The sequence below is a fragment of the Muntiacus reevesi genome, chromosome 11, assembly GCF_963930625.1.
Source record: "Muntiacus reevesi chromosome 11, mMunRee1.1, whole genome shotgun sequence".
NCBI classification, from domain to species: Eukaryota; Metazoa; Chordata; class Mammalia; order Artiodactyla; family Cervidae; genus Muntiacus; species Muntiacus reevesi.
The window spans coordinates 33,929,047-33,951,334 of record NC_089259.1 but is presented as its reverse complement, the minus strand read 5'-3'; the positions used below and the strand labels follow the sequence as shown (position 1 = coordinate 33,951,334).

Sequence of the window (22,288 nt, the reverse complement as noted above, 5' to 3'; positions counted from 1 at the left end):
AGATTCTCACAGCTCAGTGATCAGGAGAAATGCAAAACTCACAAACAAGACTGCCAGTAGTGGGGCATAATCACCAGTTATCTTATTAGCAATGCTATTAACTTTGCAAACTTCCCTTTGAGAAGTTTTAAATCTCTGGAAAAAATAAAGCTGTAATATCTGGCCCCCCCCCCCAACTAACTCCCTCCCTTCTCCCCTCCCTCCCTCTCCCCCTGCCCGCACCCTCTCTCTGGTTGAATTCTGATCCAGCCCAGGCCGGGTGGACTAAGGGTCAGTGGTCTGTTGAGGGTCTGTTCCTGGCCGGCTGAGGGCACAGTGCCTGGTACGACGGGCTCTCAGACCTGGTCACTGGATACGTGATCAGTGCAGCGAGTCTTTTTAGCCCTGCAGGTGTGAGAAGGATGACGACATGGACATGAACTTGAAGGTCAGAGGTCTAGACCCTGGTGCAGGCCCTGCCTCTGACCCGCGGTGAGGTCCTGGCTGCATCCCGGCTTCACCACTTCGTCTCTCCGGGCGTCCACTTCTCTAAAAGGAAAGGGTTGGACTGGATCAGGGACAGGTCACAGGTCTGCAGCTGTACGCCAACCCCAGCTGCAGTCCACCGTGGTGATGGAGGGGCAGCTGAGAAGGCTGCAGAGGCGTGGTGGGGCGCTGTCCGAGGAGGGGTGACGTCTCCTGGGGAGTGGACACCAGGCTGACACCTGCCATCCCCGGATCCCATTGCCCCTGAGACCTTGCAGTTTATGAATCTATAACCAACAAGTGTGCTCAAATTTGGTAGAAACTGAATTTTAGAAATAACTCAGACTACGCTGGGTGATTTCTGTGCTTTATGTAGGAAACTTTCCTCCCCTGTGGCCCTGGGGTGTAAGAAATAAAGACTCAGGACTGTACTTGGGGCCAGACCAGGTTTCCGGGTTAAGACAGTTTCTATGAGTTCTCCTGCCATCTCTAGGATGTAAAGGAAGTGCAGTACTGTTTGTCCCATTTTATAGGGAGAGGATTTGAGTCATAAGAGGTAGAATTATCATCCCTGGGTCATGAGTAGGTCCAGGCGTATATTTAAGTCACTTAGCTCACCCATGTTTTCCCCTCCCAGAAAAACGGGTTCCAGCTAATTCCGTGTATGCCCTGCCTCAACACTGCTGGGCAGTTCTCACTGCTCTCCCCTGGACCCTTCATCCCGGCCGGCCGTAGTGATGATTTGCGGCTGCTCCAGTGAAGGGCCTGGGTTTGTCCCTGTCACGACCCAAGCTCCACCCCATCAAATCTTGACTCTGATCAGGAGCTTTGGGGACCAAATCCAACAGCAACCTACCTCATTTGACTTTTTTCCTTTCACATCACAGCTTGTGAGGGAACATCTACTGAGCACACCATTGATGCTAATTGGCCACTTTGTAGGCCAAAGGGATGCTCAGTCCCTAGGGAGTGACTGTCACTTGGACAAACTACCCATTAGAATGTGTGAAGGTTTTGTGGTAACATCCCTGGAAACAACAGCATTCACAGGAAAAACATATTAGAGTTAGATCTGAGTTTCAACCTTGGTTTGACTTGTTCACTTGCTCAGTCGTGTCCAAATCTTTGAGACCCCATGGACTGTAGCACACCAGGCTTCTCTTCTGCACCAGCTCCTGGAATTTGCTCAAACTCTTGTCCATTTGCCCCTTCTCCTCCTTCCTTAATGTGGTAAAGTGTACACAAAACCAAACATCTTAACTGCTTTATGGTTGAAGGGGCAGCTGAGAAGGCCGCTGAGTCACGACCGCATGCCATAGAGGGGTGACATCTCTTGGGGACTGGACATGGGCCAGACACCTGCCATCACCAGACTCCATTGTCCCTGAGAACTTTCAGTCTATGAATCTGTAACCAACAAGCGTGTAACCAGCTCAGAGCATTAAGTGCACTCACGCTGTTGTAAACCATCACCTGCTCCCCCTCAGCAGCCCTCTCATCAGCTTCTTATCAATTCCAGTCCTTTTCTGCCTCCTTTCTGGGCACTCAAGTAATCTCAGTGGAATTTGTTTAAAATTATATTATTGAATGTACCTAATAAAATTCTTTGCACTCCTTCACTTTGAAAGCTTCCCCAGAAAGCCCACCAGTGAATTTACTGTAAGTTGCTTGATGGGCTTTTCCCTCAATGAGAGAAGGACCAAACTCTCCCCAGATGTAAACTCAAATGTTGGAGGGTGAACACTATCCACTGTACCCCACCTGCTCAAATAGGAGTCTTTCAGAGAACAGACTGCCCTGGAGGCGACACAAGTCTTCCTGGACAGGACACTGGGCTGGAAGAGGCAGGACCCTGGGCATGTTTAGTGGCTGGACAGGTGGGGGACCTGTCGCTCCCTCCTCTGCACTGATGTCCCCTGGCCACACAGGACCACGGAGCTGGCTGATGAACTTGCAAACATGTTGCACCTCCTGTGTGCTGAGAACCCCTGGACCATACATTCACCAAGCCATTTGGGTGAATTGTTTTCCAAATGACAAGCTAGTTATTCCAACACCACCAACAGTGTGATCCACTATAATAACTGAATTATCCTGTGTACTTAATTTTGTTTTGAAATTTCCTCCTCTGGTCTGTTGATCTAACTATTTCTACATGTGCGTGCATGAACACCATCTATTTTATTATGACAGTTTTAATATGGGACTGAAAATATGATTCTTCATTTATATTTTTGATGGAATTTAAATCTAGATTCACATTACAAAAGCTTCCCACTGGGAATACATTAAACTTTCATAGTTTAATGTGGAATGTCTCTGTTTTTGCAAAATTAAGTTTTTTCATCTAGCCACTGGCTTCTCAGGTGGCTCAGCTGTAAAGAATCTGCCTGCAATGTGGGAGATGTGGATTCAATACCTGGGTAGGGAAGATCCCCTGGAGGAAGGCATGACAATCCACTCCAGTTTTCTTGCTTGGAGACTCCCATGTAAAGAGGAACCTGATGGGCTACAGTTCATGGGGTCGCAAAGAGTTGTACGTGATTGAGCGACTAAACAACAGATTTCTCAGCTAGGACTGTGGAATTGTCGCTGTTCAGTTGCTCAGTCTTGTCTGACTCTTTGCGATCCCATGAACTGTAGCATACCAGGCTTCCCTTCCCTGTCCTTCGCAATCTCCTGGAGCTTGCTCAAACTCAGTCCAATGAGTCGGTGATGTTATCCAACCATCTCACCCTCTGTTATCCCCTTCTCCTCCTGCCTTCAGTCTTTCCATCAGGGTCTTTTCTAATGAGTTGGGTCTTTGCATCAGGTAGCCAAAGTATTGGAGCTTCAGCATCAGTCCTTCCAAAGAATATTCAGGGTTGATTTCCTTCAGGATTGACTGGTTGGACTTCCTTGCAGTCCAAGGGACTCTCAAGAGTCTTCTCCAACACCATAGCTCAAAAGCATCAATTCTTTGGTGCTCAGCCTTCTTCATGGTCCAGCTCTCACATCCATACATGACTACTAGAAAAACTTTTTGACTAAAAGGACCTTTAACGGCAAAGTAATACAGCTCTCCAGTTATTCAAGTCTTTTTAAGATTGATCAAATAGAGATGACGTTTACAGTCTAGTGAGAAGACTAACAATCTTAAAATAGCTTATTAAATTGGTGAGTATCCATAGGGGAATGTCCACAGGACTTTGAAGATTGCTGACCGATCACTTAAGTAGACACACACACACATGGGCAGGCTCACCCACGATCAAGCATCTCAGGACCACCCCTCACTGCCTCAGACCCTTGCCTGTCTGGCTCCTTCGACTTTGGGTGCTACCTCTCCCTCTCCAGCCCCTGTGCTGTCCCAGGGTGACTTCCTGTCCTTAAAACCCGGCCACATCACCCCTGCGGTGCTCCCCTCCCCTCCCTGTACATAGTTCATCACCGCTGGGGTCACCTCTATGCTGGCCACGCCTCCACCAGGTGAGCCTCAACCAGGCGTGCTTTCCCCGCCCTGACCCTCCGCTGTCTGTGGGTGAGAGGTGGCCGGACCGCAGTCTCGGCCCGCCGCTGCCCCGATCGTTGCCGCCCTGGGTGAGGCCCCAGAAGAGCTGGCTAAGAGGTGGCGGGACCAAGTAGTCTCTGTTTGCTTCCTCTGCCCTTTCTGCAGTGAAGCTCCACGTGGCCCAGGCTCCTGGGCCAGTGTTGTCCTTGGCCGAGCCTGGAGGAACCAGCCGTCCTGGGTGGAGAAACAGAGGGTCTCAGAGCGGACGCCCCACACCCTGCTCTACTCTGAACCGCTCCCTTTGCAAGACTCCGCCTGAAACAAGAAGAGCACGAGGAGGCCCTGCCCGCCCCTCTCCCCAGGTGCCCAGCAAGAGCCCTTTGTCTCTGCTGGGACTGGCCCAGGCCTCGGCGGGTGGGAGGCACGCCTGTGGGCCCATCCAAATATTAGCTGTGGACTCGTTCCTGCTTTGAAAACAGGAGATGCTGTGCGGGAGCCTCACCTCCCACAGAACACAACCACCTCTGTTTTCATTTTTCCAGTGGATCGAGGTTGACACCTGCCGTGACCTTCCCTTCACTATGCCAAAGTTTGGGAGTCACAGTTTTTCTCCACTGGGGCTCAACAGCAGGAGTGAAGCTGGAGAAACAGGAGAACGCCCAGAGGGTCTACAGGGACCCCTGGAAGACTGACAAACCTCATCATGTCTTGGTGGAGGGGCGGACTTGCCCTAAACTGATGCTAAATCAGTGCTTTGCCTCCTGCACACCTGGTGTGAAGATGGTTCCAAGATGCAGCTGTAGCCTGTAACCAAAACCAATATTTTCTATCTCACTATCTGATCACACAACAAAGCCCAATTTATCAAATTAGAAAAATGCTACACAACAAGGCAACATTGAGTCATGGCTTTAAAAAAAAATACTAGACCCAGTTGCAACTCTTGGCAATCTCATGGATTGTAGTCCACCAGGCTCCTCTGTCCTTGGAGTTTTCCAGGTAAGAATACTGGAGTGGGCAGTCATTCCCTTCTCCAGGGGATCTTCCTGACCCAGGGATCAAACCCACATCTCCTGCACTGCCAGCAGATTCTTCGCCATCTGAGTCACTAGGGAAGTCGTTTCTCTTTCTTCAGAAGAACCAGTTGAAGCTAGATGTGGCTTGTCAGGATGGGTCTTCTCAGTGTAGACTGTAAAGGAAATCGACAAGTATGTCAGGAAAAGTGAGGCTGACTTCCGAGTGTATGCAGTGTTCCTTGGACAAGATCCCTGCAGGCTGGCACTGCCAGGACCTGAGGCCATAGGGAGGAGTGGGCATGGGGTCCAGTCAGCACCTCCCCACGAGCCCAGGCTCCAACCTTGCAAGTCTACTGTGTGAAGAAACTATATTTTGTATGGTTTTAAAAACTGCTGTAATCTGAATGTGGAAACAACCCAAATGACCATTAGCTAATAAACAAATAAAACAGGACCCCTCTGCAGAGTGGAATATTAGGCCACAAAAAGCAATGAGGAGCTGACACACACGGATGAGCCTTGGAAACGTTATTCTAAGCAGAAATCAGGAAAGGACCAGATACTATACAAGTCCGTGGATATGAAGTGTCTCACGTCCAGTAGCCGTGTGCTGGGGACGCACATAGCGCTCACCTACCCTAAAGATCTCCTCTCCTCTCCTTCTCAGGCTAGAGGCTCGCTTGCTGGGCAGCACGGAGGCAGGATGAAGCCAGACTCTCCTCTTGTGTTCGGAATTTGACTGCTCCCCCAGCCAGAGTCTCGGCCAGAGTGACCCAGGCTCCAATGACAGGAGAGCGAGAGAAGCGTCTTCCTTTGGTGGCTGCATTCGACATGGAAGACAGGACGAGTTACCTGGTGAGGTTCATCTTCCCTCTCTCCTGGGAGCTTGCCTTCTGGGAAGCATTTAATTGTCTTGGCACTAAACCAGCTGTGAGAACCTGCAAGTAGTGGGGGTCACTGTGCCGACTCTACAGACCCTCCGGGCCCTGAGGAGGTTGCACCTCGCCTTGGATCTGGACGCCTCCAGCCCCAAAGTCACTCTTCTGCCTCCATTGGGCCTGGAAGCCACAGCTGCTCTCCTGGCTCCAGCCAAGTCACCCTGTAGGGACCTGCAGGAGCACATGGGCATCCACCTCCCCTCCCTCTCCCAGCCACAGGCCTGTCCTGGCCTCCCCACTGAAAGGGCCCCCCCCAACCCCCGCCAGGCTTCCCTTGAATCTCAGTGGGTAAAAAAATCTGCCTGCAACGCAGGAGACCCAGGTTCAATCCCTGGTTTGGGAAGATCACCTGGAGAAGGAAATGGCAACCCATTCCAGTATCCTTGCCTGGAAAATCTCATGGACAGAGGAGCCTGGTGGACTGCAGTCCATGGGGTTGCAAAGAGTCAGGCACGACTGAGTGACTAACACTTACTTACCCCCACCAGACCTTGGCTGCTGGTGCTCAGAGGGGCTCCCCCTTGCCCAGGCCCCAGCACCCACAAATCAGACCCAGATACCTAGCCGCATCAGGGCTGGAGGAGACTCACATTTGTTTTGTGCGAGGACGGGGGATGGGTGCCAGGAACCAGGCCTCAACTCCACACAAGGGCCCTGAAGTCAGGAGAGAACGCGTGCCAGACGGGGAGCCAGGGGCCCTGAATTACAACCACGCTGCCCCGGCCTTGGTCTGGGCAGGCGGTCTTCCCTCCATCTCACTCAGGTTCAACACCTGTCCTGCACCCAGGCTGGACTCTCTGGGCCTTCACCACTAACTGCGTCTTCAGCCCATCTGTCTCCTGAGACCCCTCTGTCCCCCGAGGCCCCTCCGTCCCCCGAGGCCCCTCCCTGAGAGCCATGCCCCACAGGCTCCCCCAGACCACTCGGGGTGTGCGTCCCCCAAGCCTATGAGGACACTGGTTGGTCCTGTATAATAATGGAGTCTCTGATAGGATCAAAAAGTCCCGGAGGAGGAACAGAGACCAGGCCGGTAGTCGTCTCATCTCCCTGAGAGGATGGAACAGAAAAAACCCTCGACCCCCACCCTCGGGAGGGCCCACTTCCTGTGTTATGCACTGGGTGTGGTGACAGCCTGCCTCCCACGTGGGTGGCGGGTCAGGACCAGAGCTGAGCTTAGAGCAGAGGCATCAAGGTTGCCCCAAAACGGGGACAGGCGGAACCTCTCTCTCCCTGAGTCCACTGCCCATGAGCTCGGGATCTTGGCCCATGAGGCCTAGCCCTGGGTCTTCCTCTCGGGCCCCCACCCCCGTGGACACAGACGGGATGGGCAGCATCCTGGGAAGTGAGAGAAAGGAGATGTGGCCCTGGTGCAGCTCTGCAACAGAACTGACCACGATTTGCACAAACCCGCTGCTCTCCCACCTTCCCCAGCACACACGGTGAGGAAGAAGCATCCTCGGGCCCTGGGGCTCAGCTCTCCTTCCTCCTCTCCAGGGGGTTCCATGGCTGCCTGGGGGTGCCCAGTCCGGCTCTGCAGATGCAGGAGGAGGCTGGAGGGTGGGTTCCGACAGGAGAGAAGAGGGCATCGCCCTCTCCCCAGAGCGTGCCCCTAAGAGGAAAAGAAAGCAAGCTGACTGGGGATAGATCGGCATGTCTATTTCCAACGTAAACCCAAATTCACTCCAAGTACTTTAAATCTGCTCTGCATTCTCAACATAAAGTGTTTTCTCCAGAAAAGATGACTCGGTGTTGCTCTGAAAAGTACAATGAAAACACGCAGGGTCCATTGAGAGCTTATCCAGTAAGATGCCTGGCACCTGAGAGACACTGCACCTGCCCTGGACTCTGAGTGCAGACCTGGGGCACAAACAAGTCGTGGACCCCAGCCTCATCCCACCCCAGCCCACGCCCACCCAATCCCTAATTAATATCTAGGAGCTCGTGAATCTGAGCTACAACAGCCAACTTTCCTCCCATCTGTTTTTATTACTTGTTCATTTCTTGCCTTTTCTGGGCAAATTCATGCTGCAGCAGACATCACCCATTTTCCAGGCCGCACGTCTGGTCAGTGCAGGAGCAGGTTCGGAAAGGCCGTGTAGGCAGCTCTAAAGTAAAACCTGAAGGGCAGCGACTCTGATGGCTACTCCAGGAAACACCTCCATTCAGGAGGCGGCTTTTTTCAGGGACGTGGTTGGGAGGTTTGTGTCCACTCAGCTCTGAGAGTGAGCGAGGGTACACAGGCTCTGGAGGTTTTAACAAACGTTCTGCAACCAGACTCAGGCCTGTCAGGACTCACACCACAGACGTCAGTGTGCGCTTTGTTGTATGTCCATGAAGCTGATGAAAACCACAGAGGTGCCTTCTCAACTGGTCACTTGGGGAAGGCGCCACCTCCTCACGCCTGTAGACGTGATGGATATTGGTTCTGAGCTTAGTAACTGTCAGAATAATGTTTACCAGGACCTGTTTTTACCTAGGTTTGGTCTGTATTCACGCAGGGAGCCAGGAGGTTCCTCTGACTTTTCAGCGGTTTCCAGGCTTAGGCTTAGGAGCACGTTTTGCCTGACTTTAAATGTTCTGTGTAGCGCTGCTCCGCTTTGGAGAAACTGGAAGAACTGCTGATTCTGTGTTAGAGTTCTCCAGAAAAGGACTTCCCTTGGGTTCAAGGGTTAAGAATCTGCCTTCCAATGCAGGGGACGTGGGTTTGATTCCTGATCCTGGAACTAAGATCCCACATGCAGCATAGCAACTAAGCCCATGCGTTCTAGAGCCCATGGGCCACAGCTAGAGAGCCCACACCCTGTTATAAGTAAATAATAAAATTAAATTAAAAGGGGAAGGCCCGGATGTGTTCCAGTGTCTAGTAGTTTATAGTCTATGGGAACTTGAATAGAATCTGTATCCTACTGTTGTATGAAAATTGTGTAAGTCTTAATTACGTTGAATTGGTTCATTGTGCTTTTCAGGTCTACTATAGCCTTCTACTTTTCTATATATTCATTCTATTCATTTTTGAGAGTTTGATATTAAACTCCAACTAAAAATCATAATTGGTCTAGTTTAAAAAATAGTATATATTATCATATATAGTGGAACAATATGTAACGTTGTTCTGTATTTTCCAAGTGTCCCATAAATATGTTATTGTACTTTCATAATTTAAAAAATAAAAACAAAAGAGAAAAAAAAGGGAAAGATCCTTCCCTGGTGGTCCAGTGGCTAAGACTTTGCACTTCCATTTTAGGGGGCATGGGTTTGATCCCTGGTCAGGCAGCTAAGATCCCACATGACTTGCAGTCAAAAATAAAAAGGGGGGAAAAAAGGAAGAACCATTAAGGACACTGTGTTGCAGAGTTGTGTGTACTGAAAACTTGCCTGATTTACACTGTATTTTCTACTTGGGTCAGTGCTTTGAAAATATCTATAAATGCTGTGTCATCTGCCTGTCGTAAACATGTGCCAAAGGAAGAACTCAGAGCACCAACCAGTTCTCTGATCATGCCCTGGGCACCTCAGACTTGCACACGCCTGCTGTCTGTCCCCCTTCCCTTCCTGCTTTTCACCACCAAACACGGAGGCAGTCGGTCCAGAAAGGGTGGAACTTGTTTTTTTAAATCTCGTCTTATTGCTTCATCAACCTTCACAAATCAGTCCAAGGATAAACATGGTGAAGAATTTATGGCAAGGCGGCTGTGGCAAGGCACAGATGGCAAGGAAATGCTCAGGTGGCTTAAGGGGAAGTCTGGCTGTGGGTGACTCAGTAGACATACCTGCCTGATCCAGGACAGGTGAGTTCACGCCATGGACACAGACAACCCTCACCCTCTTCTCCCCACCAGGAAGCCCATGCACCTGCCGATGGGCAGATTGTGTGCTAAGTCACTCAGTCATGTCCAACTCTTTGTGATCCCACGGACTGTAGCCCGCCAGGCTCCTCTGTCCAAGGAATTCTTCAGGCAAGAACACTGGAGTAGGCTGACATTCCCTTCTCCAGGGAATTTCCCCGACCCAGGGATTGAACATGGGTCCCTTGCATCTCCTGCATTGGCAGGTGGCTTCTTTACCACTAACACCCCTTGGGCGGATGTGGAGTTTAGCAAATTTAATGTCGTTAGAAGGAAGATGTACTGGAAATTAACCCATTGTTTATTTCCCAGTAAAAAATGTGCCCACAGTCCTGGTGCACCCAGCATTCGTGTACACTCAGGGTCTTTGGAAATGTGTACCAAGATTTATAAACCTTTCTATCTAGTGAAAACCTGATTCCACTTCCAATAACCTGTCCTGAGTAAGCAATTAGAGACATACTTAGCTTTAGGCACAGAATATTCTATGCAGAATAATTTATAAAGTAAAAACATTGACCACATCCTGACTCTCCTACAACAGGGAAAACTGCAAATAAGTTATGGCAACATGACAGAGTGCTATTCATTCAAATCTGAACTTTCAGTCCCTTGCAAGCGTGCCCTCCCCATGTACTGTGATGAAGCATAGAGTTAATGTGCGGGTCTGAGTTCAGACTGGCCACAAGTCCTGGCTCTGGAATGTCCACATGGCCTTGGAATGCTTGTTCATCTGACTCTTAGTTCCCTTGTATGAAAATAATGAGGCTACCATAGAATTAAGAAAAATAATTCATGAAAAGTAGAGACATACAGGGCTTCCCTGGTGGCTCAGATGGTAAAGAATCTGCCTGCAATGTGGGAGGCCTGGGTTTGATCCCTGGGTTGGGAAGATTTCCGGGAGAAGGGAATCACTACCCACTCCAGTATTCTTGCCTGGAGAATTCCATGGACAGAGGAGACTGGTGGACTACAGTCCATGGGGTTGCTGTTAGACATGAATGACTGAGTCACTAACACTTTCACACTTTCATGCTGAGACATACAAGGGCTCAAGAAACATTTCCAGTAAGTTTGGTTACACAGACGTCACCAGGTGCTTTGAAAGATACTGGCGCTTGGGTTCCACACCTGGAAAATCTGGTGGGTAGTCTGCGGTGCAGACACAGCCTCCAGACTTCTCAAAACTGCTCAGGGGGTTCTGATCCCAGCTATGGAGGAGGGCTCGTGTTGGACTAACCATCCTCACGACCATGACAGAGTGGGCAGGCATAATGACCAGTGGTTTGAAGGGCAGGAGCAGGCGCAGCCTGTCCCCCACAGCAGGACGGGACCCTGGCCAGCTCCACACTGACCAGCCAGCCAGTCACCAAATACAACGTAAAACAGGTGCTTGAGCAGAAAGTGGCCATCGAATTGGGCTGAAGACAGAGGTGAATGTTCCAAGAGGCAGGGCAGGTGGAGGGGGCAGTTCTGACTCAGTGAGTTTTCCCTCTGTCCTCACCAGTCTGTGCAAGAGGTGGAGGCCCAAGCGCCCTGAGCCTGTACTCAGGGACGGGGCTCAGTGAACCCACAGGCCATTCCTGACAAATCAGATGGACCACAGCTCAGCCACGGCTTAAGGCCATGCCCCACAAGAGGGACACCTGGAGCCCACAGGCTTGAGGCCCTGCCAGAAACTGACTGCCCCCACCACCCCACGAGCAACCCACGACAGAGGAAGATGAGACAATTCAAAGTCTCCACAGCTTATTCACAATCCCCCAAAAAATCATTTTTAGAAAAGCAATAGACAAGCAAAAAAACCTGGAATGTAGCCCATAATCAAGATGGACCCGACAGAGTTAAGCAGCTTCCCACCATGCTGAGCAAGGCAGTTTACTCAGCTGTGTTGAGGGTTTGAGTAGAATAAGTATTTTTCTGAAGGATTCATTTTATCAGGCACAGTAACAGCAGTGGCCTTAACACCAGGAAGGGTGCCGAGTTCAGGTAGCCTGTGTTTTCCTACATTACATCAGAAAGTTTCTCCAACTCTTAGTCTTAGAGAAGAATTACTGGCTCCATTTTCAAAGGTGTACTAATATCAGCGTAAGCTTTTCTCACTCCATCAACAGCATTTTCTGAGCTGGCCCGCCATGGACTCTGGCCTCCAGGCCCAGTCCGGTGAGGTGCTCCTCCATTGTTTCTTTCTGGGATCACGCTGCCCACATGGCAGGTGTCTGAGCCCTGGAAGTGTTGAATGTCGAACTAGGTCCAGTTGCCTAGGCTTTCATGGGGAGTCTAACATGATGTCTCAAGGGCGCAGTTTACTTGCAGCCCACAAACTTGGGAGATCCCCTTTCTCTTCCTGATGGAAAGTACCATTTTCTTGAAACACACCTGCCTTTCCAGTTGTATAAGGGGAATCCCATGATCAAGTCAGAGGAGGTCTGTTGTACCAGGGGTTCTGGAAAGAGCGGGTCAGAAGTCAGCAGGCCGGAAGCTGGTTCACAACTGACTGGGAGCCAAGGGTTGGAGGGATTGACTAACCAAGGGTTAGTTGAATCCAGGAGGCGGATTTGACTCAGAGTGAAAAAGACCTTCCAAGTCAGTGTCCCGAGGGTCAGACGGTCCCCTAGGGGCCTTGCAGAGATTTCAAGATGGTGTCAGGGGTTGGGGGAGGCTGCTGGCTGCTCACCTGCGTTACCTGGAATTCCTGCAAAAACACAGATCCCTGGGCCCTGCTGGGGTGGCCCCGAGTCAGCAGGACTCTGAGAGACCCAGAATCCATCTCTTCACAAGAGCCAGGCAGAGCTGAGTCCCTGTGTGGTGGTTTCAGGACATCTGCTTCGTCCCTTCCAACCAGGACTCAGCAGGTTGATGCCAGCCTATGCCAAGCTGGAGAGTGTTTAACCGTCTCTCACACGCATGCACACGCAAGCACACACACACATGCACACACACAAACAGGCACACACCAAACACAGGACTTGATTCTGAGCCTTAGCAAGTTCTTGTGTCCACATGCGTACACACTGTGTGCGCATACTGTGATGAACCTGGGGCCGCATTTCAGGCTATGGATCTGACATCAGGGACTTAGAGCTGGGAACTGACCCCCACGATGGGCCTGTAGAGCTGCCTGGCAGTCAGTGGGGCACCTGGGGCCAGTGGGTCACCCAGGAAAGGGAACCAAGGACAGAGGAACCAGCCCTATGTCCAGGAGCCCAGGTCCCCACTGGGCACCACGTGTGTGAGTGAAGCTCCAAGCACGATTGACAAGGTTTTTTAATTTCTCAGTTTCATTAGGAGCTCACAGACTTTGACACGTTGGTTGTGCTTTAACTCGTGGTGTCTGTTTTTCTTACTGACACAGAGAGAGCCTGGCTGGCGGCCCTGGTGGTTCAAGAGGTGTCCTTGCGTGCATGTCCTTCCTGGGTTTTCAGACTGGCTCAGATTCCTCATGTCTTGTGTTAGCTCTTCTGTTTGAAGATGTTTGTGTCCTCGTTACTTTTTAATTTTTTTGGTTGCGCTGGGTCCCTGTTGCGGTGCACGGGCTTAGTTGCTTTGTTAACACATAGGATCTTAGCTCCTTGACAGGGGATGGAACCCATGTCCCCTGCATTGTAAGGCAGATTCTTAACCACTGGGCCTCTAGGGAAGCCCTGTGGGCTCATTTCTCATTTGTCCTCCGTGGAGAGTTGCTCCAAGTCACCCACCCAGTTGTTACCAGAAGAGGCCTGAAGTGGACCATCAAGTCTGTTTGTTTGTGGGGCCAGTTTTGTTGAAAATCTGCTCTGTGTGAGATGCCCCCAGAAACAAGACTTGAATGATCCCTTGGCCCCTGCAGCTGGCCGGGGGTCAGACATGTGCTGCCGCAGCCGCTCAAGAAGGTCTCAAGGGAGCGGTAGAGGGCCCAGAGGGCTTCAGGGAGGAGGTGGCCCCTGGACGCTCATGCTGGTACAATAGCCCAGGGGAGACTGGGGGACCAGCAGCCCCCTACTAGCTGGACCCGCCCTGCAGCCCTGCCTTTGAGGGGCTCTGGGCCCAGTTCACAGGCCCGTGTCTATTCATCCACACTGCACAGTAATGCAGCCTCTACACAATGACACTTAGAGCAACAGAGGAAGCTCTTGGCATCCACAGTCTCCTCTCTGGGAGCCTTGTAGGGTCATCCTCACAAGAGGCCTCAGGTTAGGAGGCAGACTTTGGTCTCCAGCCAGCTTCCGGAAGGAAAGGGGTGGTGGAAGTGAAGTTATTTTGGGAATTGTTCAGGTTAAATACCCCACTCCCCCCAAAAAAAGAGAAAAAAAAAAAGAGAGAGAGAAAGCATGGTGTGTCTAAGGACACAAAATTAAAAGGCAGTTTTTCCAAAAAGGTGAAGGGATCATTTGAGATCCTCGTGGTAAGTGAAGAGACTGTGGTGGTCCAGAGGTGGGACTGGGCAGAAACCCAACACCCACCAGAGTGGCGGATGGCGGGGGGGCGGGGTGTGCAGGGAGCCGGGCGGGGGGCCAGGACCAGAGATGTTCTCCAGCCCGGGAGCTGATGGCCAGCAGGAGCGGGGCTGGAGCAGCAGGACTCCAGAGGGAGGTGTGGAATCTGGTGGGTTGGAGGAAGGGCAGTGACCTTGCTCAGAGATCTGAAAAAAAGCAGAAACCAAAAAAAAAAAAAAAAAGCCAGCTCAAAAGGAACGGAACAGAGTCTTCCCTCAGCAGAATACCAATGACCGCCTTGCCGAGAAGGAAACAAAAGGTCACCACCTCCAGCTGAGGGACGCCTTGGGACAACCCTCTGAAGTTCCAGGGCTGGACTGGCTGCAAAGCCCTTGAAGGACAGGAGCGTCCTTGAGAGGCTCGGAGTCCCTCCCACCTGTCTAGAGTCACCTGGGCAGGTGAAAGTTTGCTGGTGGGGGAATGTGTGTTCCTCTCCCACCAAGAGACCCTCCAGGGACCCCATCTTGGGTCCAGCAAGCATGGAGCAGGCTGGAGCTGAGCCCCAGGGCCCAGCCCAGAAGCGACAGCTACAGCTCCTCCGGAGGGCGTGGTGTCCTGCGGGCTGTCCAACAGGAGCCCGGCCCTGGCCACAAGGAGGCTGGCAGGGGTGGGGAGCCGCCTGGGAGGGCACCCTGGGGCAGTGGGAACCAGGGGAGTGGCCCCAGCCGGGCAGCCCTGGGCCAGCTCAGGGCAGCTGAGGGTCCCACAGGAGAGCACGGGACCTCTGTCCTGTCTGCCGTCCTCTCAGGCTAGGAGGCTGGGGCAGGTCCAGAGACGAGGACACGGTGGGGGTGAGAGCGGGGGTGAGGGGGCGGCCCCAAGGGAAGGTTGTAGGCTCCAGGGCCCCTCCCTTCAGGGTGCTGCTCTGCCTCACGCCCCAGTCTCTGGTCCAGAGCTTCTATCCTGGGTGCAGCCTCCACAGCCCAGGGTCACCCTCAGGAACCCCTTTCTGAACCGTCCCCCACACCAAGCCCTTCTCTAGGCTGAGGCGACACAGGGCCCGGGTAATAGTTATCTTTGTGTGCTCCCTGTGGGGGCGTCTGGGGGTTGTCCGCCACCCTCAGAGGGGGCTTCCTCAACACGCCTGACCCTGACCCCAATAGCACCACGGGAAACACCAGCCCAAAGTGTGGGTTTTCACCGAACGGCAGACAGGGAGCTCCGAACAAAGCATCTGCTTTACGACCTGACTATCATGGTCACTTGATGTCCATAACCAGGACACGTCTTTCCCAGAAAGAGCAGAAGAAAAGATGTCTTTATGCAATCAAACACTTTTATTTGGAATAAGGATCAGAAAAATGAAGGGAACTCCTCAAACATGTAGGACCACAGGGTCCTCAGCAAGAGATCAGAAAATAATTACAAAAACATTTTGCAGCAGATTAAAATGACTTGAAACTACAACCACTGATCATGATATGTAAACACGTGGAATTACATGAAAGTAAGCAGTCAAATCTTTGGAAGATTTGCTCTCTTGTCTGCTGGGAGTTGGGGGGGATCCATGGCCCACAGACCCCAGTGGCTGTGACTAACCCCTGCCTGGGACACGCCCTCCCCAGGCACCTGCCAGGGTGAGGACAGCAAGCAGGGCTTCCCCCCCGCCGGGCTCCTGCAGCCCCCCTCCCCACACCGGTGTCTCCAGGCCGCGGAACTGAGGGCTGGTGGTCCCCACTGGGGGTGGCAGTGGTCACCACAGCATCACTGGGGTAGCTGGCGCTTCAGCTGGGCGAGTCTCATGAGGCATCCGTCCCGCCATGCCCTTCTGGCAGCCAAGTGCTCGGCATCATCTGGAATCTTCACGCACATGGCCTGGGAAGGGGAAAAAAAAAGAGAAGAAAGGGTAAAGAAGCGTGAAGGACAACTAATTAAGCAGAAGGAAAACCACTCCTATTTGTGCACACTCTTGAATCTGCTTTCAGAGACAGAAGAAGCCTGGCAAACCCTCAACTGATGTAACTCCCCAAACCCGGGGGAGCAGACAGCTCCTCAGGACACGCCGGGGTGCGCTGCCAGCTCTCTGGTCACACTGCTCGCAAGGTCCCCTGTGACCCTGACGGGGCCGTGGACGGTCAGCAACAGGAACCTGGAGGTCAAGGCAAAGACCCCGGCTGCAAGCGACACCTCGTTTCTGCAGGCAGGAGCTCACACACCTGGTGCACCTTCTCAGCTGTGGCCCCAGAGAACTCAGGAACGGGTCCAAAAGTCTTCAGGACACGCTTCATGCCTTCGCTGTACCTGTCACAGTAGCTTAACATACCTGGAAGCAGAAGGAAACAAGAATACCTCCGGGTCAGTGAGTTGTCTCCACCCAAACCTGGGCGTGTCCGCAGAGTCTGGCCCCTGTGGATGTCGAGGGCCGGCGGGTGGGACCCGCACCCTGCTCAGCCACACTGGGGTCAGAACTCAGCCTCTCCCAGCAGTAAAGTCCTGAGAAGCGACCCGACCTCCAGGCCCCCACGGTGCCCGGGTTAGCATCTCTCAAGGACCTCGGATGGCCCAGGTCAGCTCTGAGTCCTCAAGTACCACATGAGTCCTCTTTGCACCACAAACGTCTCCTTCATTATGTGCCTATGAGGTCACCTGTGTACCTGTGTACACCACTCAAATGCATTCCCTGAGAACCAAAGATGGCAAGTTCAACTGCATCCATTCCCTACTTGCCTCTTAACCATGGGCTCTAGTTGGTCCTTCATCTCCTGGGCAACAGGTTCTCAACATGGGCTATTTACCCCCACGGGGCAGGCCCGGCTATGGCCGCCAAGTTAGGGCCCCACCAGCCCCGGGTGCTGCAGGTGACCCCTGACCACACGCCTCCCAGCACACCCGCTGACACCAGGCCTCAGTGGAAGACGGAGTCCTAGGTCCGTGGCAGAGAAGCATGCGGAGCAGAGGCTGACCCTGAAGGGGCAAAGGGGACACCGCTCTTAGGGCAGTGTCAGATGTGCGTGGGGGAGGCTGATTCCAAGAGGAAGCTGTCGGCTGCCCGCACACGGGGTGGCCTGCCTGGACGGGCCGCTCCGCACACACACAGCCCAGCCTGCCCCTGCCTGCCAGGCAAGGAGGCTAGGCCAGTCGGTGCAGGCCTGCGCTCGGGGCAGGTCTCACAGGAGCCCAGCCCAACCCCCCTCCAAATCTGCTGTGCTGCCCTGGCCCTCAGCCAGCCTCTTTCAGAACCAGGGAGACTCAGCAGTTGGTCAGGCAGGCTAAAAGGATAACAGGGAACAAACAAACTGCAGGATGTGAAGCAACCCAGAGCAGGGCTTGCACCTGCCCCACAGACACTGCATGTGCGTGCATGCTAAGTCCTTTCAGTACTGTCCAATTCTGTATGACCCCATGGACTGTAGCCTGCTAGGCTCCTCTGTCCACAGGATTCTCCAGGCAAGAATACTGGAGTGGGTTGCCATGCCCTCCTCCAAGGATCACATACATTGCATGATTCACTTAAAAGTGATCTCCAATGGACATGCCTTAAAAAAAAAGACGTATAACTTCTGTGGGGTTAGTTTTTGTGTATCTACATCTGTGTGAAGGCTTAAATTCATGAATTTCAACTGCATTTGGCTCAAATCATTTCCCTTCTCTCTAAGAAGGATGACGCCCACTTTGTCTTAGAAGAGAAAGTGGTCCAATGGGTGAAAATTCAAACACACTACTTTCCTGACATCAGCACCTGCACTTAAGCTCCAGACGCTCCCTTTTAAATTGAAGAGTTTCGCTGCATTTACCAGAAGCATGGGAGACAGTTCAGAGCTTGGGGAGGCCCCCCCCGACCTCCGCCAGTTCTCCTGGATATGCAGCATCTCTGCAACGTGGAAAATGCCCCAAACACTTGCGTACTTTTGGAAATTAAATATTTACTTCATTGTGCCTATTAGGAGGTTTATTCAAACTAAAGGTGATACAATCTAGGCACAAACACAGCTTACCCATTTTGAGGGAGCAGAGATACCCAACAGAAAACGCTGGAAAGACAGAGAGGAGAGAGCAGGCAGGTGTGCTGTAGTTGTGAACTCACCCACTTTCGGGGAAAACGAGCTGCCCTGCCCCTCCTCCCCCACCATGAGCCTCGGGACACAATTCAGGTGCCCTGTTTCACCTCCGGCTACTTCACGTCTCTCCTGGCCCCAGTGAAGTCATCTGAGAATCCCAGGGGCTTTCTTGTACCTTTTTTCCTACTGCCTTTTATAAAATTTGTAGTTTTAAAAGAACTTTTCATTTCTTCAGAACAGAATAAAATACAGTAAAACTCTTAAACAATTCATAATTCCTCCCCAACTTGCTCGAAAACCAATTAGTATTTCAGCCCTACTAATATAAGATAACTTTCTGCAGCAGGCCCTCACCTCTTGGATAAACGCTCACTGTCTGCTAGGCCAGTAGCCTGCACTCACTCCAGACACAGAAGTTTGTGGCGACTTGGAACCCGTGCTGTGAAGGAAGGTCCAGTGAAGGAAAGTTCTCCCCTCCAATTAGGGTCAAAAAGGAGGGTTTTAATTTATTTCCAACTGTAGTTTTGGCTTCTCTACACCATGAAAGTGAGTGGTATGGGAATTACTCTGGAATAATGATCTCACTGACAATGTGAAGGAAAAAAGCCACTTCACCTTTTATCCCACTCAGCTGCCCACTCCCGCCCCCCCCCCAATCTTCTTTCCATCCATGCCCTCTGCTCGGTCAACAATATCCGCTTACAAAAACTCACAGAGCTTAGGTTTCTAGAAGACCCTGAGGGACTTTCCTGGCGGTCCAGTGGCTACAAGTCCATGCTTCCACTGCTGGGAGCCCAGGTTTGAGCCCTGGTCAGGGAACTAAGATCTCTCATGCTGCATGGCACAGGCTCCCTCTCCCTCCAAAAAGACGACTTTGAACCTAACTGCTTAAGAGCTGCTTATACAGAATAAGAAAAGATGGGGGGGGGGGGGGAAACAGATTCTTATGAGATTAGAGTTAGCTCATCTCACAGTTTCTGACTCAAGCCCAGTGTCTCCATCCAGCTTATTTTCACACCACCGCTGTGAGGGTCACGGCCGCTGTACCAGTTTTACAGGTGGGTAAACTGAGGCACAGTGAACTGACCTGCACGAGGTCACGTAGCTTGCAAGTCCAGTAGGGCCCCGCCAGACACAGCTGGCACTTCACAGGGGAGTAGGCACGCAGGCCTTCTCTTTCTCAGGCACTATTTCATTAGATTAAAAACACATCCTAAAATATCTCTACCACTTCCAGATAAACTATAGCTTTTAAGACTAGTAACCAGCCTTAACCTGAGATGCTGGCTTTATGAAAATTCCACCCAAAAGGAGGCATTCCCGATACGTTTCTGGTGGCACAGTGAGGAATCACGCACATGTCCGTGGTCCTGAGCCAGATCTCAGAACTGACTCCCTCTGCTCCCTGGAATGCTCTGAAGTTGAAAGCTACATCTGTCCACCACTATCACGGTCACCCAATTAGGCTTTCTTATCAGCTGCTTTGTTTAAAAAATTGTCGCGGGCCTCCTTCCTGTCTGCACGCTGTTTGTTCTCGAGTTTCATCAGCTTCTGTTTCTATTTGTTTGAGAATTAACTGTTCTCAGTCTCTCCCTACTGATTTCTTGTGATATCTGAATTATTTTTCTCAAGGAAAAAAAAAAGGAAGAAAGAAAAAGAAAAACATGACACATACTTTCAGGCAGCGTCTCCTACATGGTGCTGCGGTCTCCTCAGTTGTAAGAAAAGGCAAGCCTGTTTACAAACCATGATAGCAGCAACCGGCACAGACCCCTCGGCAGCCCCTACCTTCCGCGTTAAGGTGCATGGTCTCCAGGGGCCCGATGAACGCGTACCGCAGGCCCAGGCCATCTGACATGACGAGGTCAAGGTCACCCGGAGACACCACACCTTCCTGAGAGGAGAGAATGGGGTCCGGAGGTGAGCTCATAGGGAGGACAATCCATTACCATTGGTCTCATCCTCATTTCTCTAAACAGGACCCCAAACACCCCAGAAGCCCTAGAACAGACTTCATCAGATGTGGCATCACACAGCGATCATACACGAACAAACCCTGAGAAAAGATCAGCTCGTGAAGTGGTTGGACAAAAATTCAGTTCTTGTCCCTACGGTCCCCACCTCCAGTGTCCTGGCTTCTCTAGCTCCCATCACAGCTTCAGGGAAGGGAAGGAGGGGGCACGGGGGATGGGGCGCCAGAGGAAACAGCCAGAAGTGTTCCCTGACATCTAAGACCCGAGGCCATCGGAGGAGCAGGAAAGCCATCCTCAGGGTCTGCCAGCCTGCAAGCCCGACCTTGCCCAGCTTTTAACGAGTTTGTAGAAGAGTGCTTCTGTGATGAAACACAGCTCAGAGCTGTGTGTTTGCAGAGGTGGGGCTGCCGTTCACAGGGCCTCCACCACCCATGCGTTCCTTTGGGAAGGCCCAGGAATGTGTGGTGACAACCTGCTCGACCCCCGGCACCCCCGGGATGTCCTGGCGCGTCCTCTGCCAACAGCTGATGCCCCCAGCGGCCTGGGGTCCCTGCCCCTGGTGCCGACACTGGGGTGTCAGGCACCTTGTCAGCGGGAGGAGTCCTCCAAGTTTCCCATTAGTTCTAAACCATCCTCGGGTTCATGTGACCACTGATGAGAGCAGATCCACTCAGGTCGCTCAAATGTTCAGTCTACCAGCCTCAGCTCCTGGGGGCAACGCTGGGGGATTAGGGGGGTGTCAGGAGGAAACAGCGCACACGAGGCCTGTGGGACCGCTCAGAACCACCAGAAACGACTGCTGGACGGCAAGGTGCCCTGCCTCCCATGTCATGTCTCCGCTGGTCCTCTCCCAGGGCTGCCCTGGCCCCTGGGGATGCTGTGAGAGGTAGCCGGGCGGGGATGGCTGACTCCCAACCCCCCAAGCCCTGGTCCCTGGGTCAACATTCCAACAGCCTGGGGTTTTCATTCCAGCACCAAACTGTGAGGGATGTGGATCCGGAGGCCAGCCTGACCTGCGATGCTGTTTGCCTTGGCTCTCTTCTTCCACAACTACGTTCCACATTTTCAGAGCTGACTTCCAAAGATTTCAAAACACCTATAAAGTGAGCCACCCCAGAGCAGTTAATTCTTGATTTGTGTCGTGAGCGGGGACAGTGACCTGACTAGACAAAGGGTCAGAGGGCTTCCCACCACCCAACACTGTCAGGTCAGGAGGACCCATACCTCCTCTGGGCTCTGGGTCCTTCCCTCCTGCTTCATCCATGGAGGGCAGTCAGGTTTTTATCAGTTGCTATTCATTAGCTGAACAAGTTAGAAAAGGGAAAAGTCTTCATGTCTCCTCTTCCTAACTGCTTCTTTCTGCTCTATATGGATTTTCTGAGGTAGACTTCTTTGTGTCTTAGTCACTCAGTTGTGTCTGGCTCTCTTTGCAACCCCATGGACAGGCTTCCCTGTCCTTCACCATCTCCTGAAGCTCGCTGAAACTCACGTCCATTGAATTGGTGATGCCATCAACCACCTCATCCTCTGTCGTCCCCTTCTCCTCCCACCTTCAATCTTTCCCAGTATTAGGGTCTTTTCCAATGAGTCAGCTCTTCGTATCAGGTGGCCAAAGTACTGGAGCTTCAGCTTCAGCATCAGTTCTTCCAGTGAATATTCAAGGTTGATTTCCTTTAGGACTGACTGGTGGAAACCTCAGCTCTGCCCTGAAGGTCATTCAATTGATTGGATGAAGTCTGCCCAGATTATTGAAAACAATCTCCTTACTTGAGTCAGCTGACTAGATGCTAATCACATGTATCAAACACCGTCAGCACTGTGTGTGACAGAATGACCGGCCCTCTGCTCAGTCGACCCTCACAGGGGAGCCTCGGGCATCCTGGGTCTGGCAGGGAGAGAAGGCGGGAAGACATCTCTAAAATACCCACTGTGGGACTTGGCCTGGACCTGGGGAGACAAGGAAGAAGGGGAGGTCCTGGGGGTCGTGCACAGTTCAGGGATGCAAAATGTGTTGAGTGAGGCAAGCCAGGGAACTATTTCCTCTACTGATCACCAGCTACAGAAATAGTCTTCCTTCTAATCAGCCTA

At 52.1% G+C, this 22,288-nt stretch overlaps 1 protein-coding gene across 1 annotated transcript in view; it reads right to left on the bottom strand.

Moving 5' to 3' along the window:
- Positions 1-15,487: 15,487 nt before the first annotated feature.
- CRYL1 (crystallin lambda 1) overlaps positions 15,488-22,288 on the bottom strand; it is a 53,417-nt gene continuing 46,616 nt past the window's right edge. Inside the window, exons 6-8 of the mRNA XM_065902172.1 lie at positions 20,016-20,121; positions 16,386-16,492; positions 15,488-16,044 (exon numbers count right to left, since the gene is read on the bottom strand). Coding sequence (XP_065758244.1) covers positions 15,934-16,044; positions 16,386-16,492; positions 20,016-20,121 — 324 coding nt within the window. The 3' untranslated portion in view covers positions 15,488-15,933. The remainder of the gene's footprint in view (positions 16,045-16,385; positions 16,493-20,015; positions 20,122-22,288) is intronic.